This window comes from Mesoplodon bidens, assembly GCF_964165515.1.
Source record: "Mesoplodon bidens genome assembly, chromosome: 8".
In the NCBI taxonomy this organism is placed as follows: Eukaryota; Metazoa; Chordata; class Mammalia; order Artiodactyla; family Ziphiidae; genus Mesoplodon; species Mesoplodon bidens.
This window is the reverse complement of record NC_138165.1, coordinates 79,490,788-79,510,734: the sequence shown is the minus strand read 5'-3', so window position 1 is coordinate 79,510,734 and position 19,947 is coordinate 79,490,788. Positions and strand designations below refer to the sequence as shown.

Below are 19,947 nucleotides of genomic sequence, written 5' to 3'. Positions count from 1 at the left end.
AGGGTTGGTTTCTGCGGAGACTTTTCTTCCTGGTTCGCAGATGGCTGCCTTCTCTCTGTGTGCTCACATGGCCTTTCCTCTGTGAATGCGGGGTGGGAGAAGTGTGTGGGGAGAGAGGGAGAAGAGAGAGAGAGAGAGATCAGTGTGGTTTCTTTTCCTCTTCTTATAAGGCCACCAGTCCTTTTGGATTAGGGCCCCAACTTTATGACCTCATTTAATCTTAATTATCTCCTTAAAGGCACCATCTCCAAATACAGTCATCTGGGGGCTAGGATTTCAACATATATATGCATTTTTGGAGGGTACAGATCAGTCCATAACACCCTAGTCCATAGTGTGGAATTGTTCATTTTTAAAAAAAGATTTATTTATTATTTATTTATTTTAGGCTGCGTTGGGTCTTAGTTGTGGCGCATGGGATCTTTGTTGAAGCATGCGGGATCTCTTGCTTCAGTGCGCAGAATTCTCTCTAGCTATGGCGTGCGGGCTCCAGAGCACGTAGGCTCTGTAGTTTGTGGCACATGGGTTCTCTAGTTGAGTTGCCCAAACTCAGTAGATGTGGCACGCAGGCTTTGTTGCCCCGCAGCATGTGGGATCTTAGGTTCCCCACCAAGGATTGAACCCGCATCCCCTGCATTGTAAGGCGGATTCTTTACCACTGGACTACCAGGGAAGTCCCTGGAATTGTTAATTTTGAGAGCGCAAAATCCGTGGCTCTTTTAGACCCCAGAGTTACATATTAGAAAAACCGGGACTACTTGTGCTGTTATTAGAGATTCTCTCCTGGCCTCTGTAAAGTAGGAATGACAATTCTAGTTTTTGTTTGCCTTTAAATCAAAACCCTCTAGTTATGTGCTAGGAACTAATGAATTCACTGTTATAAATTACTGATCTGGAAAATAATCTCTAAATGAATATAAGGAATTGAACAGCAGTGTTAAAAATCTCAGCTATGTTACTTGTTCATCTGTGCTCCTATCTCTATAAAACAGTATTATTTCATAAAACTTTTCATATTGCATATTTTACTTAAAAACAATCAATGATATGATCTTTAAGGAAGTGATGATAAATTTATATTACTTTATAATATTATAGCTTATTATACAAACTATAATTTGCACTTTTAGAATATATAAGATCAATACATTAAAATAGTATTTATTGATCACCTGGGAACTGTTGGTATTGTGCTAGGCTCAAGATACACAGTGCCGAAAGAAAAAAATTTTTTTTTCAGAACATATGTTCAAATCAACTATCTGATATTAAAAGGGAAATTCAGTTTAATAATTAGTCATGTGCCTACTATGTGGAAGACACTAAGCTCTATAAAGTACGTAAAAATTAGTTAAGATGATTTCCACTTTTCAAGGAGCTGTCTAGGAGGGCTAATAAGGCAAACACCCAAATGATTATATTACGAGGCAAAGTAGATCTGCAATAGCAGAGAATTCAAGGTAGTAGGAAGAAAATGCTGTGCAGTTCATGGCAAGGATATTCATTTTGATCAGTGTTGAGATGGACCTTGCAGTATTACAGGCTAAGGGAACAGCCTAAGCAAAGGCACAGAGGAAGAATCAATGGAGTCTGCTCTAACAGGAGTGTAAGATACAAGAAAGAGACAGCAGTTTTCAAAGCTGGGCTTGGGTCACACTGTAAAGAGCTTTGAGTGTTAGGATGAACAGTTTTAAAAGTTATATTCTTTTATTCTCATACATACATCCCAGCTAAAGGTAAAAATAATTAACATTATTGAGCACTTACCATGTGCCTGAGCTTTTCCTGCATTATCTCAATCCTATCCTATGTAGTAGGTATTATTACTACCCCCATTTATAGACAGAAGATGAGGCTTAGAGGTAAACTAATTTGTCCAGTTATTCAAAAGCCTGTGCTTTTAGAATTTTAACCATTCGATGTCCTGTGGCCTCCCATAGCCTGCACTTTCATTTAGTACAGTACAGCCCTTTGTATCTCTCCGAGTGAGCGATAGTTGTAAGAATAACATGATTATAGGCTGGTCTGAGTTTCATTGCCATAAACCTATACATAGGGAATTTCATTTGTGATACTAACATTTTAACTTCAATTTTTCCCTTTCTATGCTCTTTTATAGAAGATGACATGAAGATTGACGAGAAATGTGTGGAAGCAGGTAGCATTTCCTCTTGATAGATTTACCACCAGGAGAAATATGAAGCAGCTCAGCTATAGATTTCCTGAAGCAGTCAGTCAAAGGGGCCACAGGCCTATTTTCTGGAAGAAATGTGTAAAATAAATCCCCCACCGCAGCCTTTTTCTGTGGTTCTGACACTTGGAAGGGAAGCACAGCTGCAGGAATGTCTCCATGCTTCAGACCAACCTTTTAGAAAGTGTTCTAGAAAGCAGTATTCTGGAAATGATCACAGGAACACACAGTAACACTCAGGTGTTACATTCAGTAACATTCAGGAGCAACTCCTGGAAACCACGTGCTCTTTGTGAAATACTATAAAATATTGAGATATCAGATTTTTATTTCTTAATTTTAAAATTTTTATTTATTTATTTTTTGCGGTACGCGGGCCTCTCACTGCTGTGGCCTCTCCCGTTGCGGAGCACAGGCTCCGGACGCACAGGCTCAGCGGCCATGGCTCACGGACCCGGCCGCTCCGCAGCATGTGGTATCTTCATGAACCCGCGTCCCCTGCATCGGCAGGCGGACTCTCAACCACTGCACCACCAGGGAAGCCCCTATTTATTTATTTTTAAAACATCTTTATTGGAGTATAATTGCTTTACAATGATGTGTTAGTCTCTGCTGTATAACAAAGTGAATCGGCTATACGTACACATACATTCCCATATCTCCTCCCTCTTGCGTCTCCCTCCCACCCTCCCTATGAGATATCAGATTTTTTAAAAGCAAAATATCTATTTTGTTATTGTTTGATACCATTTTCTGGTAGATTCTAGTATAGATCAATAGTCATGTGTTCCAAATTTCTGAGAAATATACAAATACTTCACATTTCTATTCTTAGATTTTTTTTGGAAATTGGGAGAAGACTTTTCAAATTTAGTGGCAGAACTAAGATTGGTTCAAGAATCACTAGGATTTTGTTGGAAGACTAGTTGGAGAGTCTTTAGTCTGATAGGTGACTTTGTCTTGGCTTTATGGGTTAATCTAGTTTTTAGACATTAGATAATGATATGAAATGTTTAAATACTGGGTATTTCAAAGATTTACATATATTTCCCAGAACAACTACAGAATAATGCTGACATTATATTTATTTTATCAAATACACATCCTGGGTTTTTTGTTTTTTTGTTTTTAACTTGCAGTACTATTCATTTCCTTTCTGAATTTTAATTAAATTTTTTATTAGGTAACACATTCATATATTTAAAATTCAAAAACTACAGAAGTATATTCAGTAAAATTCCCTCTCTTTTCCTGTTCCCCTACTCAGTTTTCTTTCTTGAGGCAGTAAATGTTCTCAGTTTCTTGGGCATCTCTCCAGACATATTCTGTGCAATGATGTATATTTTTTTCTCCTCTCCCACACCCTCATTCTCACCTCTTTTTAAAACACAGATGCATGTACTCTTTGATGGTATGCTATATACACTGTTCTGTTCCTGGCTTTTTTACTTAATATTACATATCTTGGAGATGATTCCATCATAGTACATAAAGAGCCTCCTCATATATTTTAAACGGTTTATTGGTTAAATAAGTTATTGTGCATTTATATAATGACTTATTGGTAGACATTTGAATTATGTCCAATCTTTTCTATTATAAACAATGCTAAATATATCATTTCACAAATGTGTGTATACCTTAGATGCAGCATTGCCTGATGTAAGGATGTGTGTGTTGGTAACATTGCTATATATTTCTAATTGCTCTCCATATAAATTCTAGTTTTTTTATGCTTAATGTCTCTTTAAAACACTAACGAGAATTGTTTTAACTGATGAGGGACTTGGTTTATCTCAGGTATTTCCCAGTCACCTAAACAACACTAACCCAACCAGGCCATTCATATGCTCCTTCTTCTAGCCACACTCCCCTTGCTTATGGACCCCCCAAAGCTTCAAGTAAACCTCTAACAGCAAAGCTGTATAGTATCCAACCATCTATTTGTGTTTACCATGACATTCCACCTTTTCCTTCCCTCTGAGCTTCTTTTTAATTTAATTTTATTTATCTTCTTCTATTTTATGATTTTATTTATTTATTTTAAGCTCCTGCTGTACCCCTTCTTGTCATCACAGCCCCACTGCTTATATATACTCATTTAAGGCTTTATATGCCACAGACACACCACTGAGTTGGCCTTGATTTAGGAAAAACATTTTAAAAGTGGTGTGTGTGTAGAATCGTAGGGTCAGGGAATCAGACTGTTGAACTATAGACTCAGTATGGATAGTAATATAACTATACTTTTGGTTTTTTGCCTCCGTGGAAAACCATAGATGAAGAAACATTTGAATCTGGTAAATAAAACATGAATATTTTATACTGATTTTTAAATGTATATTCCAAATGTTGGTATAACTTAAACACTTTTAATGATACAATAATTGCTTAAAGACATCAACAGTATAGTCATGAGATATTGTAAACTTCACCATAAGCAGTGCTTCTCATTAGGGACATTTTGGAACCCTATGGGGGCATTTTTGGGTTGTCACATTTATTGGGGACACTACTGGCCTCTAATTGGTGGGAGTCAGGGATGCTAGATGACCTGCTGTGTGTGAGACCATCCTGCATGATCTCCTGAATGTCCCGCTGGACAAAACTCATTAGGAATCTGAGTAAGTAGTTCTTTAGTACACAACAGTGATGTAAGTTTTCACAAGATGTAACATGATAAGCTCATTGGTTTAGAAGACAGTCATTATGGAGAGAGACATTTAGACAGAATAAAGACATTGCCTTGAAATTACTGAATAATTTATTCCACACATTCTAATCCATACTGATATTAAATCAACCAGAAAGTGAGGTATCTATACCAAACCAATTATTTTCTTTTTCTTTAATATGTTATTGCCATTATTGATGACACATGGTATCAAGTGTCTGTTCCTCAAAGTAATGTTGACGTTATTAGTAACAAAATAAGCCCCATGGAGTATTTTGAAAAACTGGCAACCTTTTGGAGCATGTTAACATTACTAACTTGCTTCCAAGTGTATGATGTTTCCTCATTTTCTCCATTTCATCAGTGCTTTGGCATATTACACCTACCTCAGTTAAGGCAATTTCCCTCTTTCCCATATATACCAATAAATCTGGTCTGTTATCAGAACACTCTTTGTTCTAGTCTCCACTTGTTACTGTGCTCTTCTATTTTTCTATATTTCATATAAGAACTATTTTCTGATCTTCTCACTTCCTTTAAATCCATGCTTCTTCAGTATAAGTAGGTATAAGCATCTAATAGTTTATGTCTTCTAGAGAAGCCATGCCCAAAGATGTATATTTTGAAATATATACTTTTTGAAACATGTACTTTTAAAACATAAATTACTTCCTTTTAATTTTCCATTACATTACAGTTAGGGCATTACGTTGCTGTTTTAAAATGATGTGTTAGAATATATCTATGAATTTCATTTTTTAAGCTTAGAGAGATTGTTATAAATATTAGTTATAAAAGAAGATAGCATTGGGACATCCCTAGCGGTCCAGTGGTTAAGACTTCGCCTTCCAGTGCAGGGTGTGTGGGTTCAATCCCTGGTCGGGGAGCTAAGATCCCACATGCCTCATGGCCAAAAAATCAAAAACACGAAACAGAAGCAATATTGTAACAAATTTAATAAAGACTTTAAAAATGGTCCACATCAAAAAAAATCTTTTAAAAAAAGTATTGAGACACATGGAGCTGGGAACTACTCACCTAAATTATTTATGTACCATTTATGTTGCTTCTAAATTTCCTATTTTCAATTAGATAGTTGGCTTGTTAGGGGTAACCTTTTTTTTTTTCCCCCACACTGCTGCCCAGCTTGTGGGATCTTAGTTTCTTAGTTCCCGGACCAGGGACTGAACCCGAGCCACGGCAGTGAAAGCGCCAAGTCCTAACCACTGGACCGCCAGGGAATTTCCTGTTAGGGGTAATTTAATGATCTACACTTGGTTCAATGTTTGGGATTGGTTTAATTTTTAATTCCTCTGGATTATAGTCATCCTTCTTTGCTCTGTTCACCGCATCATTTTGTTGGGAGACACTCTACACACCAAAGTTGTGGTTGAGGCTTAGAGGTATTGTGATGTCTGTGAAAGGAGAGGCAGTATTGCAGTGGTCAATGCCATGGACTGGAGCTGGATTGTCCAAGCATGAATCCTGGTCCAACTAGCTGGGGGTCATCTGTCACATAACCTCTCTGCCCTTCAGGTGCCCATGTCTAAAGTGGAAAAAATAATTTATAGAAGTAAAGTGCTTAGAATGTAAGTGCATGAGTGTTAGCCAGCATTTTAATGAAGAAGTAATAGGGGCAATCAGCACCTAGTTCTCTAATAACAGCACTGCAGAGGAAAGTGTGCAGCTGCCCTTAGTTACTGCAAAGCACTCCTTCTGGACTCCTCTTCGTCAAAAAAGTGAGAACTCTCAAGTACATTATTCTGAACCCAGCTCACTTGGGAGCACAGTTAAGGAACAATTGGCACCCAGCTGGCATTTTTTCTAAATAAATGATGACAGTCATTCATGATGCTTTATTCTGTTACTTAGAGCATTTAATGGGCAGTTAAGTTTCTTCAGTTTTGGTCCCAACTCTTCTCTGAATGAAGTATCATGTGACCTCTTTGGATTTCCCTGGATGGTATAGTCTAATTAGGAATGCCATTTAAAAAAACAGATAAAAACACCCCCCACCCCCAACAAAAACCAAACAAACAAAAACAGGGGTGATGGATGTTTCAAGATGTCTAGAAAACAAAGAAAACAGTACACTCTGTGTTCAGTTGCACCTGTCTTCAAGGGACCAGCTGGAGATGGAAATGTGTGACTGGACCCGGACAGGTAAGGAATGAGGACACTTGGGCCAGAGGCTGTTGCAGAGCTTCCCCAGTGGCCCTTCCACCACTTCCTCACCTTCACAGGGCTGCAGCTAGATGGCCTCTGGGAGAGAAAGGAAGAAGAGGCTCAAATCGGTTGCCTTGAAAATTTCTCTTTCAAGCCCCATTCTTTGCCAACCAAGTACAGAGGAGTCTGCATGGATAGAAAGCCTTCAAGGAGAGTCTAGATAAGCAACTTGCAGGAAAAGTTACTGTCTGCTGGGCAGCAGAGGCAGGTCCAACGAGTTTCTGAGTTTCCAGTTGTGTGATATTCATTTGCCTTGGCAGGTCTTGCCCAGGTTACAACTTTCTCTAAGGGTGACATGAATGCCTCACTTGTGTCATTTGTCTTTATTTTGCCAACTTGATCTTCTCAAAGGCTTAACTTTTTCATGTCTGTTTCTTCACTTATCCAAATATCCAGAGGAACTTTCAGAAGGTGACTACTCATTTTTATGTCCTTGATAAGCCAAATAGAGCTATGTTTGAGATCTTTCAGTGCCTCAACATGAATACTTGACTGGATATATTTTAAGATAAGATATGATATTTTAAGGGTGAAATCAGTGATGAGATATACAATGTCATAGAAAATATTTTTAAATGAACAATGATAGTAATTAAGCTTTATCACTGTATCCCTAAGTAAACATTTCCTTTTAAACTTATTTCCAATTTTCAGTTAGAAAAATATGCTTACTTACCAGAAGATGGAATTGATATTGGTGTGTTTTCTTTATATTTTAAAATGGGTGTTTAAACACAAAGGTTAAGAAAGAAAGGTATATGTCCGTTCATTCTATGAACAAATGCTCTTTCTATATTATTTCGATGATCGGAACAGAGTTGTAGAAGTGAAAAAGAATACATGTTAGTAAAAAGTAATTTGAAAATGATATTTTTATAATATTTTTTCCCAGAGTTTTGGACAATTTTTCTGAGACCCCAATGGAAGCAGAGACAGAAGTTTAAACAAGCTCTAGATGTTACTGCTGGGCACAGTTTTCCTAACTTTTGTCTCTCAGAGTCCTGGACAGTCAGAAACAATTTGCAGCCATAAAACAAATACTAATTTCATACAGAATGAACCACTTCATAAGGGAAAAGAATAAAAACCCATTTCTAACAAAGAGATTAATTATAGGAACTACAGAACACCATATCTATGAGTTAAAGCCAAGACCAGTTTATATGTTTCCTTTTTTGAAAATCAGTTTTCTTTGGGTACATTTTAAAATGTGTACCCAAATTTATGTTTTTACTATGACTCAATATCTTTCTTATAACTTTAAAGAAGGCTATGATAGTTTTTTGTTCCATGATAGTTTTTTGTTCCAACCATACTAGACAGAATATATTCAGTGTGTTGCTAAATTTCTGGATAGTGTCTCTATATAGTTTGGTGCATGTGATAGGATGGAAAGTGCTTAGGACATTTTTCAATAAGGCACTCAAGGATAAATTCAGCTGTGCTGCCATCTACTGAAATAGTGTCTCTTGAAGATTTGAAGATAATTTCATGCATCCATTCTAAGTAAAGTTCTCGTTCTCCTCTGCCATATTCTGTTCCTGCCATTTGCTGTGTTACAGACAAGGAGGAATTCGTTGGCTATGACCAGAAGTTCTATATTGGTAGGTAATGATTAATAAAAGGTGGGTCTTTGTCACTTGCTAAGTTATATTCATATGAATATAACTTATTATATGAATTATGAATGAGCCTAACTCTTCTGAAAGCTTCTTTTGCTGATGGATGTTCCCAAACTTGTTCTTTGTTCTGGTTTCTCTCTATCCTTTTTTAAAAAAATAATCAGTATTCTGATGTGTTGATCATTTATTGTAATTCATCTGGTTTATATTGGATATCTCCTAATTATTCATCAAACACAAGTCTTTTGTTTTCTTCCAGTATGTTCCATAATGTATTCACCTTACTCTAAAGAGACCAATTCTCTGACCACTATACTTATTTTTTATGTTCACGTTTCCATGAGCTGAGCAGAGCTTTCTGAAAGACCAGGCACCTTCACCATTCATTTAAAACCATGCTGGGCTTCCTCCTTATGTGAGACAGTGGGAAAACAGCAGGGCTGCAGGGTCTGTAAAGCAGAATGTTGGTCTCCAGGTCTGGATGCACACTGGTATCACTGGGGAGCTTTAAAAAACATGGGGCCACTTTTCTGCATCCTTTCCAGAATAATTCAGCCCAAAAGCCATTAGGCAGGCTGAGTAGGGTAGGCATCTACACAAATGTGGAGAAGAAGCAGCCTAGAGTGGGGCATCAGAGCTTGAGCGGGGTGGGGGGGAGGGCATCACTGCAGGGGTGATGGCAGCCTGGAGCAGGTTGTTGGAGCCAAAGTGAGTGGGGCAGCTGCCATCACTTGGGTCCTGACACCTCACAGCCTCTATAAATATGCCCCCCTTACCTAGCTTGGGCTTGGCACTTCCTGCCAGGCTGCTGGATACTATGTGTCCCCCATCCTGCCCAGGTGCTGTTAATTGATACAATAAGTAAATGTATTGAGGCTAATAAGAGCTAGATTTCCCACTCTTAGAGAAAGGAGTTACCCATATGGAAAGGAGGAAGGCTAGAATGAAAACTGTAGTGTCGAATTGGTATTGTAGGCATTGGTGTGAACTCATGGTGTTCAACACATATAGATACAAGCAATGTAAATGTGTGCATATTTATATATTCACATATAGTCCCTACCTCTATCTTCTGACAGGACCTGGGAATGGCTCTGAAAATACCAGAAAGCCCTGTGATTCAGTAGGCAGATTATGTGGGACTCTAGGAGTTTGGAAATCACCACTAAGATGTCCAACTCTGCCACTGAGCACACAGTGGTGGGCAACCACCTAACCTGCCTGTGTCTAAGTGTATCCACCTGAAACATAAATCAAATCATGCCACACCCAACCCTCCACCGTCCAGCGACTTCCCATCCCACTTTGACCACAATCCAACAGTTGGCCAAGTCTCTGTGTGGCCTCCTGGCTTCCTTTCCAACCCCATTTCCTACCACTCTCCCTACTGCCCACTGCCCCTCAGTACACAGGCCTCCTTATCTTTCTCAAGCACTCCAAGCAAGATCCTTTCTCTGCACCTTCTCAATGCTGTTCCCTCAGCCTGCACTGCTGTTCCCCACAGACGCCCGCCTCCTCACCTGGCTCCGTTACATCATTCAGAGCCCTGCTCAGTGTCGACTTTTCAGAGACGCTTAAATGATCCACCAACCTGAAAAAGCATCCCGGTCACTATCCACTTACCCTTCTTCTAAGCACTTATTTTTGTTGCAGATTATTTTTCTCTCTCCTCCTACATAAAATGTAAATTCCATGAGGAAATGGGCTTGGTTTAGTTGACCACTGTATCCCCAGCACCAATGCCCGGCACATAGCAGGCGCTGGATGCAACTTAGAGGTCACGTGGGGGCATTTTGCTGTTTTCCTTTGTATTGCTTCCTATCTTCTACCTTCAGACAGATGTGTGTTAATTAACTCTTCCGGATCACAGTCACGCATGCTCCGTCAGGTGTGAGGCAGGAAGAGACCTCTCCTGCCCTGGGTCTCACGTCCTGTGCGTTTCTTCCCTCGCAGCCGGTTTCCGTCGGAGCATGCGCCTCTGCCGCCGCTGGTCCCACCTCAGCCAGCTGCGAGCCAAGGTATGCGGCGCCAGCCCCTGCTCCGGCGCAGCGGGCGCCCCGTACGAGGAGGTGGTGCGGTACCAGCGACGCCCTGCAGACAAGCACCGCCTCATTGTGCTCGTGGGTATGTCCCCGAAGGCAGTGTCTCCTCATCCATGACGAGGCTCTCCTGGATTCAGTAGTCTTGCATTGGGAGTAGTGGTAAAAGTAAGAGCCTTTATGGACCTGCATATAACCACCTTAAAAAAAATAAAGCCTGTTTTTTATGCGTGTTTATAAATGAAATGTTATGGATCATGCTTTTATTGTCTACAATTGAATGCGGTATGCCATGGTGTATATGAACTTGTGTAATAACAAGATGTAGTATGATTAGGTTATAAGTGAGATTTTTAAAAATATCTGGTTTAGAATTTGTTCTATAAGCACAGATGAATGTTCCCCCCCAGACTGGATCATTAGTCCATATTAGAAATAAAAATGCTTAAGAAATTTGTAACCATCTCCTTTAGAAGAGTGCCTAAAAGTCTTCTAGACTGTATCTTTGGTGCTGAAGAACAGGGCAAATATAGTGCTGGGATGATCGACTTTTTAAAAAAACTTTTAAAATTATTTTTGGCTGCATGGGGTCTTCGTTGCTGTGTGCTGTCTTTCTCTAGTTGCAGCGAGCTGGAGCTATTCCTTGCGGTGCACAGGCTTCTCATTGCAGTGGCTTCTCTTGTTGCGGAGCATGGGCTCTAGGTGCGCAGTCTTCAGTAGCTGTGGCACGTGGGCTCAGTAGTTGTGGCTTCTGGGCTCTAGAGCGCAGGCTCAGTAGTTGTGGTGTAAGGGCTTAGTTGCTCTACAGCATGTGGGAGCTCCCTGGACCAGGGCTTGAACCTGTGTCGCCTGCATTGGCAGATGAATTCTTAACCACTGCGCCACCAGGGAAGCCCTGAGTTGATCTACTTTGTGACCAAGATCTCTGCAAAGCTGGTTACTGCAGCAGTAGGAACTTACCTCTTATTGCCATCTTCTCTGTGTATTCCAGTTGTGATCAAGGCAGGCCCCTTTGGAGCAGAACAACATACCTTACAGCCAGGACCAGCTACAGAATTTTTAGGATGCTGGGCAAAATGAAAATGCAAAAGCCTCTTATTCAAAAATGATTAAGAATTTCAGTGTGGGAGCAGGAGAGCATTAAGCCAAGTGCAGTAGCCTAAGCGTGGGCTTGTGGACCACACAGTTCTCTGCTCATGTTGCACATGGGGGTGCTGACTCCACCATCTGTCAGGAGATAGGTCCCTGAATTCTGTAATTGTGGAAGCTGGTTGTGATGTGGTAGGAACTTCATGGGAAGAGAAAAGGCAGCTTGTCTCAAAGGATCTGACTCGAGGCCAGAGAATTCTGAATATCCAACATTAGATGAAGTTTGCTGGGGTGACAGGTTCCTGCAATTCGCTACCTCATTTCTGAATGTTGGAGAAGTGTGGGCTACTCCATGGGTCACCAAGAAAATTCCCAAGAGTTTTCTGGGGTTATCTCAATTCATGCGAATGGAAACGATGTTATTTCCCCAATACCACGTGCTCGCAAGTGTCTTCAGCAGGAAGACTGAAGTGATGATTTCATCACGTAGCTCTACTTATCCACCTCTAATAATTTCCATATGTGGTGTTTTGTGTTTAGGACCTTCTGGTGTGGGAGTAAATGAACTGAGGAGACAACTCATTGAACTTGATCCGAACCGTTTTCAAAGTGCTGTGCCACGTACGTTTACTTTTTCTTTCATAGGGGTTCATGTTTTGGTAGAACTTTCTTTGCCTCAACAGATGTACTCATCTCACTTAACTCTGTTATACCATCTTTGTTGTAAGAATATAAGACACAAGAGATAGTCCTCAATCTTTCTAACTATATTTATTTTAATAGAGGAAATTGATTTACTAGCATGTAGCCTAGCTAGGCTTTTAAAAGGTGACTCTTCTTTTCATTTTTTAGCAATCATATAGATAACCTTTCAGGAAAACTAAATATTTAGCAATACTGGCTAACATTCATTCAGTACTTACTATCTTCCTGGCGGTGTGCTTGGCTCTTTAAATGCTTTATCATATTTTAAATTTTAATCTATGCACATATAATTTTTTTTTTTGCGGTACGCGGCCCTCTCACTGTTGTGGCCTCTCCCATTGCAGAGCACAGGCTCCGGACGCACAGGCTCAGTGGCCACGGCTCACGGGCCCAGCCGCTCCGCGGCATGTGGGATTTTCCCGGAGCGGGGCACGAACCCATGTCCCCTGCATAGGCAGGCAGACTCTCAACCACTGTGCCACCAGGGAAGCCCTGCACATATAATTTTATATAAACTATAAGTATTATACCATCCAAGCTGGAGGAGCCTGAGGGTGTGGGTGCTTCCCCTTCACCTCAAGGCAAGAGAGAAGAAGTTAGGAAAACCACTTAAAGAGCTTAATATGTGTTCCCTGCTGTTTGGGAGACACTGACTGGTGTCAGAATGATATCTGAAAAATCTAAAGGATGAGAGCTTAGAGGAAGTGGCCAAAGGCTGTATTTTGGGAGGTAGCTGCCCTTTTAGAGTCTGTCACAGTAAAAGAGTTGTGATTTTTCCCAAGGACCAGATCTGGGTGGATAACGTGGAAGACAGTCAGCCTGGGGTTGTCTTGGTTCTTGCCCAAGAGGAAGCCTCTGTAAAAGGAGGCCAAAAGTGAACCCCCAGATACCCGAGGGTGTGGAAGAAATCACAGATGGCTAGGTGGAATAGAGATGGATTTGGGATATGCAGCAGCGCTGGTGGTGGCGGTAGCCTCTGCAAAATAACCCACTACAGCCTCTAGGAGATAGAGAGCCAGATTTAAACATCTGCCAGGTCTAAAAGGAGCCAAGAGCAACCAGCATCAGCGTCAATTACAGTAAGAATTTTCCTGTGCTGCTCGCCTCTCCTCTCTCTCTCTGCACTCTAGCCTTGCAGAGTTATAAAATTGGGGGAGGAGCAGTAGAAATGCAATGAAAGGGAAGAGAAGAACTGAATCAAACTCAGTTTCCTGACTTCTGACTTCTCTGGTGGCAGGCTTCCCTGGGTGAGGCCAGTCTGAGCCAGTTGTGGGGAGAAGAAGCCTAAAATATTAATGAAGTTCATAATTTCGATTATTACATGGGAACGGAATTTTAATTATAAAATTGAGGCTGAGTTTTTGGCATGAATGATAATGAACTTTTTTAAAAAACCTAAGAGCAATCAGGAGAGTCACAGGAATTTCATCCAGGGCCAGGGAAAACAACGTTGTTTTATGATCACATTCCATTGGTTGTGCTTTCCAAGTACAGTTTACATATGTAAGAATGGACACTAATCTCAAAAACAGAAACTAATAAAGAAATCACCATTTTCAATAATCTGGATAAAAATAAAATGCCACAGAACACAGAAGAATTGTAAGTTGTCTGGATAACCATCATTCAAAGTGGGAATATGGCGCCCATATTTTGCTTTTTAAATTTAGTGAACGGTTTTAAGCTTAAAATGAATGCCTTAAAATGAATTATGCACCAATTCACAGACTTTAACCTACCATATAAAATACAGTCCAATAGAAGCCAATGAGGAAGGGTCATCTTAGGCTTATATTAACATAATTTACTATCACCTGAGAACTAGAATGTTTTTCAGTGCAAAGCTTTAGAAGAGGGACTCCCCTGGCGGTCCAGTGGTTAAGACTCCACGATTTCACTGCAGAGGGCGCAGGTCCGATCCCTCACTGGGGCACTAAGATGCCGCATGCTGTGCAGCATGGCCAAAAGACAAAAACAAAAATGCTATAGGAGAAGTGGCATAACTGTAGGAACTATAAGAGTATAAAGAGAGACTTGAATAAAGAAAAAACAAAAATGATCCCCAGATGACCTTTGCTTTCTGAGCTTCTTGAAATGTCTGGAACTCCTTTTATCATTTAGGGCCTGTTTCAAATTCCTACTTGGTTGTTTCCATGTGTTGATATCATCAGATGTTGATCTATTTCATCCTTAAACTTTATCAAATACAAATACACATTTTTTTATGAATAAGGAGAATTTTTTGTAATACAGGTTAAGGGACTAGCAGCTTTGCAGTAGATACAGGTCACAGAGTTGGAACCATGTCTTATTCATCTTTGTGTTCTAAGAACCTAACACAATAGCGGGAACATAGGCACTCAGTATATGTTAGTTGAATAAATGGATGAGCAGACAATGAATCACTTTTAGGAATTCAGTGAACTCCTATGTTCTACACCAGGTACTATTTAGGCTGAAGAATCTATAATCAAAGTGGTGATATCAAAGAATCAGACTGAATCCAGACTCCACCAATCTTTCCTTTCTGGAGATCACTAAAACTAAAAACTAATCACCATCTCACTTGGATATTAATGTATCTGGGCAAAACTGCAGACTGTCATGAGCTTTCTCCATTTCAAATCTGAAACAATCTGGCATAATAGGAGACATTAGTCTGGGAGGAGTCAGGACACCTAGGTGCTTGTTTTCAACTTTGTTTTTCATTTGTTTTATTCATGTGAGCAAATTAGTTACTCTCTAAAATCTTCAGTTACTTACCAGTAAACTACGGATAATAACCTTTTACCTAGCTACGAATGTGAAGGATGAAATGAGATCTTGGGAAATGCATTATCTAAACATAAGATATTGCTGGTTTTGCTACCCGGGGACCTTAGCCACCTTAGGGCTCACATATACTTCACTACTTCCTGTTCTGAAGTAACAGCAAGTGTTCCCTTAGGGCCTTCTTATCTTGGCTTAATACATAATACACTCTGGTCTAGTTTATACCACGAACACCTAACAAAGGCTTATGATTAGCTGATTTTGATATGAGAACTTCTACTTTCTTATCACCAGTCTGGCTCCCTTTTTGGTTCTAGCATTAAATTTATCTATCCGTTTATGTATTAATTTATTTATTTTGATCAGACATCTTTATCCAAATGCATATGGGTAATAAAACACTTTGAAGATTCTAAAATCTCTTTTAAAATTCCCTTTTTTGTCAGATACTACTCGTTCCAAAAAGAGTTATGAAATGGATGGCCGTGAGTATCACTATGTGTCAAAGGAAACATTTGAAAGCCTCATGTATAGTCACAGGTAAGCTAGACGTCCAGAATCTGATTCTCCCCTCTGGTTGTTTAACATTCAAACTAGAACCCCTATTTTTATGCATTGTCCAAAACTCCTGGGGTAATTTTTTTTGCATCCGGAAAATTGAGTAAGGAAATGTATATTGATTTACTAGTACACCAAATCACTGAGTTTGGAGAGGGAGCAGAACTGAGCTGCAGATTTTAGAGAATTTGAAGTAGTTAAGTCCTAGATCTCCTAACATATTTTTTTTTCTCCTGTCAAATATCCACTAATTCATTTTGTGCCATCAAGGTCCACATATTTTATTCTATTCTGTTGGAGTTTATCTTTATGTTATTACTAATAATATTTTACCTGTAGAAACAGTTCTTGTTTTCTTTATCCCACCCTTGCAGGATGCTCGAGTATGGTGAGTACAAAGGCCACCTGTATGGCACTAGTGTGGATGCTGTTCAAGCAGTCCTTGATGAAGGAAAGATTTGTGTCATGGACTTAGAGCCTCAGGTGGGTCTGTGGTGGAGTATTTCCCATCTCCCCAAAGTAATGAATGCATGTCATCCATTTTATACACATGCTTTAGGTTGTAGTTGAGACACTTTATTCTGTTAGGATAAGACCACTTCCCATATCTAAGGACCAGGATCTTACTTGAAGGATCAATTGCCATTATCTTGTCTTAGTTGGGGAAAAAAATCTAGTTTCTCAGACAAACAAAACAAAACAAAACAAAACAAAACAGAACTGAGCAGGTAGCCATAAAGAAAACAAGAATCTTGCTTTGATCTTGATCACAAAGGCATCAAGGTAACTTCTTGTGGAGGGAATAACATGTTGCTTTACACAAGGAGGTGAGGTTCCTATGTTATCATATTGATAGCTGTCTCCCTGAGACCATATGTGGAATAGAGCAGGAATAAGCGAGTTACAGTAAGATAAAAAACATACAATGTGTAGTCCAAATTTTTATAATCCTGGATTTTCTTTGTATTTTCTGTAGTCATGTAAAAATATACCTTGTGTGCTAAAGAAAATCAGGGGACATGAGATTTGTTCTCACTTGGTGGTCAAACTGGTGGTCAGTGTGAAGATGTCAGTTTTATCTGGTTTGAGACAATGGCAAGAGGAAAGGGAAGTGAGGGTGAAACAGAGCTGATTGGCCTTGAGAGTCTGTCCTTGTCTTTTTCCCATGAGATCATGTATAGAATCCTATTCTCAGATTTCAATAAGGATGTCATAGCTAGCAAGAGGAAGAACCAGTATTTGATCTTAATTTTGATTCCAGAACTCCATCTCTTAATTATTAAAATGTTTTTTAGAGTTGAGGACTTGGGAGCACACGAGAATATACTCTGGTTAAAAATAACTGCTAATTTCTGTTCTTAGAAATTTTGAGAACATTCATGTTGATTCCAGGAAACTAGGACTTCTGTTTTTAGATCTTCAATCTAATGCTCTCCCAACTGAGATATTTTGGTTGCTAGGACTTCTGTTTTTAAATGTGCATTTAATTTTTCTGTGTAGGGTATTCAAGTGGCTCGAACCCATGAACTGAAGCCCTATGTCATATTTATAAAGCCATCTAGCATGAGTTGTATGAAGCAATCTCGGAAAAATGCCAAGATCATTACAAACTACTTTGTGGACATGAAGTTCAAGGTAAGATACAGAGGAAATAGATGAGTGTATTGTGGGGTTTTTTTCCTAGTCAAAAAATTACTGTATTGTTTCCAGAGCCTCCCTATGTTAAGGAATATAATTTTTGTTTCTAATGAAACAAAAATTTATGATTTTTGTTTCATTTATCCTTTTTACTGGACAACATTTATAGATATTAAAATAAAGTTTAATAACTACTATAAGGCTACTCATTTTTTTCTCCTCTTTTTGGGTTTAGCTTTTAAAAAAAAGGCCCTCAAGCCACAATTTGCAGTCACACAGAAATTGGGTGTGTGTATTTTAAATAGATTATTTATTTTACAAAAGCATTTGAATTTACTTTGAAATGCTCTAGTCAATTATCTCATCTGTAATATGAGATAGCTTTATAAATATATATTAAAAAACAAAGGATGTTTATTAATGATTATAGCAATAATAGAGGGGCCAAGCCAGGTGGGATTAATCAGTGATTCTTTTTCCCAGATATACATATATATTTTTTTCGTTAAATATACTTTAAATATTTTAAATCATAACATACATTCAGCAAGGTGTATAAATCTTAAGTGTACAGCTCAATGACTTTTTACATGTGTATGCACCCAGGTAACCATCACCTACATCAAGATATTACATCCACTTGTTTGTGTGTGCATGTAAGTGTGTGTGGTAAAAAACATATAACATAAAACACAAAACTTACCATCTTAACCATTTTAAGTGTACAGTTAAGTAGTGTTAAGTCTATTTATATTGTGAAGCAGATCTCCAGAACTTTTTCCTCTTGCAAAGCTCAAATTAAACATATGGACTGCTCCACGAATTTGCATGTCATCCTTGAATAGGGGCTGTGCTAATCTCTACATCATCCCTATTTTAGTATATGTGTTACTGATGGGAGCATGAGGTATCATTATATTATCCTTTATCTCTCTATTTTTAATCTTCATTATTTTTTCAACGGCTACTGTATGAAAGTTTGATTCTCCAGTTTGCATTTCAAACAGTGGAGTCTGTGGATATATTCTCTGAGTCTTATGGGCATTTCAAATTCTGTTCTCATTTTTATGGCAATCTAAAAAATTAACAAAATTGCTTCTGGTCATCTTATAAAGGAGTACTGCCACAAGATCTCAGTGCCTGTATTTATGTTTGTGTTTATGATTGCATTAGCAATAAGTTGTACTATTTTAATTATTGTGGACAAATAAGAAAATAGTAGCAATGAATATAATGCATTAGTGCCAAGTGAAGGCCAAATGACCTTGACTCAACGAACATTTCACAATAGTAGAAATAGACAATATTATAGGTGAATTCAGCCATCATGAAGCAAAGAGTAATAAAGGTATGCCTCATTTCGAAGAACCAGTTCATACCATCCTCATGTGCAAAGTGGCCATTTTGTATCTGCAAAATAATGTCATTCTTATCAGATTAATGTTCATTTGAAATTTATGTTTTAAGTTTTATTTATATTTAACTGGTAAAATTTCTTTGGTTTTATGTTGTATATGGTTTGAGAACTTCAAGTGTTTAGATAATAGAGTAAGATAATTTAAGTCCAAATAGGAAGTTGAGAGGATTGGTCTGTCTACAAACTGTTACTCAATTTTGTGAAAACCTGACCTGGGAGACATTAAGTAAGACTAAAGATAGAAACAAAAGCTTTGTGGTTTAGAATGGAGGACATTTATATGACATAATGGTGTTTATAAACAGCTATACAACTGAATGTAACAGAAATAACAAACTGCATATTATTTCTGTCTCATTAAGTTTGCTATGCATATTTTTCGATTTCTCCTAAAGGATGAAGATCTACAAGAGATGGAGGATTTAGCCCAAAAAATGGAGACTCAGTTTGGCCAGTTTTTGGATCACGTGATTGTGAATGACAGTTTGCAAGATGCATGTGCCCAGTTGTTGTCTGCAGTTCAGAAAGCTCAGGAGGAGCCTCAGTGGGTACCAGCAACATGGGTTTCCTCTGATACTGAATCTTAAGGAGGCCTTCTGCTTAATACTGGAGTTGTAACAATGTTCACCTATTACAGAGAGCTGGAAAAACAGCTGCAACCTAAAAGAGCACTATTGTATTTGCCCTATTATAATGTGCAACTTTAAAAGTACTGCAGTTCGTTAATTAATCTTATTTGAAAAAAACCTGTATTGTATGGTTATGTAGAGTTAACTATTTGGCTTTCAGGGAAAAATGCATTCCTTTACCTCATATGCAGCACCTGGTAGGAATATGAACAATGTTAAGTCACTGAATAAGAGAACCTTTCACAGATTTCACATGGCTTTTGTATGATTCAGATAAAAATAGCTTTCGTAAATAAAATACGTTGTATTTAATTTCAGAAACTGTATTTTACCTTAAGAAACTTCTGTTGTATAAACATGGATTTGACAAAAAGTACCTAGTTGACT

General features: G+C 38.7%; 1 protein-coding gene across 1 annotated transcript in view; it reads left to right on the top strand.

The window, feature by feature from the left end:
• MPP4 (MAGUK p55 scaffold protein 4) overlaps nt 1-19,610 on the top strand; it is a gene marked incomplete at its 5' end in the record, with an annotated part of 38,430 nt that extends 18,820 nt beyond the window's left edge. The window contains 10 exons of the mRNA XM_081242236.1: nt 2,120-2,158; nt 4,471-4,491; nt 7,488-7,502; nt 8,654-8,695; nt 10,667-10,837; nt 12,382-12,462; nt 15,765-15,858; nt 16,251-16,359; nt 17,377-17,511; nt 19,327-19,610. Of these exons, the coding sequence (XP_081098362.1) occupies nt 2,120-2,158; nt 4,471-4,491; nt 7,488-7,502; nt 8,654-8,695; nt 10,667-10,837; nt 12,382-12,462; nt 15,765-15,858; nt 16,251-16,359; nt 17,377-17,511; nt 19,327-19,518 (899 nt within the window). The 3' untranslated portion in view covers nt 19,519-19,610. The remainder of the gene's footprint in view (nt 1-2,119; nt 2,159-4,470; nt 4,492-7,487; nt 7,503-8,653; nt 8,696-10,666; nt 10,838-12,381; nt 12,463-15,764; nt 15,859-16,250; nt 16,360-17,376; nt 17,512-19,326) is intronic.
• Between the last annotated feature and the right edge of the window lie 337 nt (nt 19,611-19,947).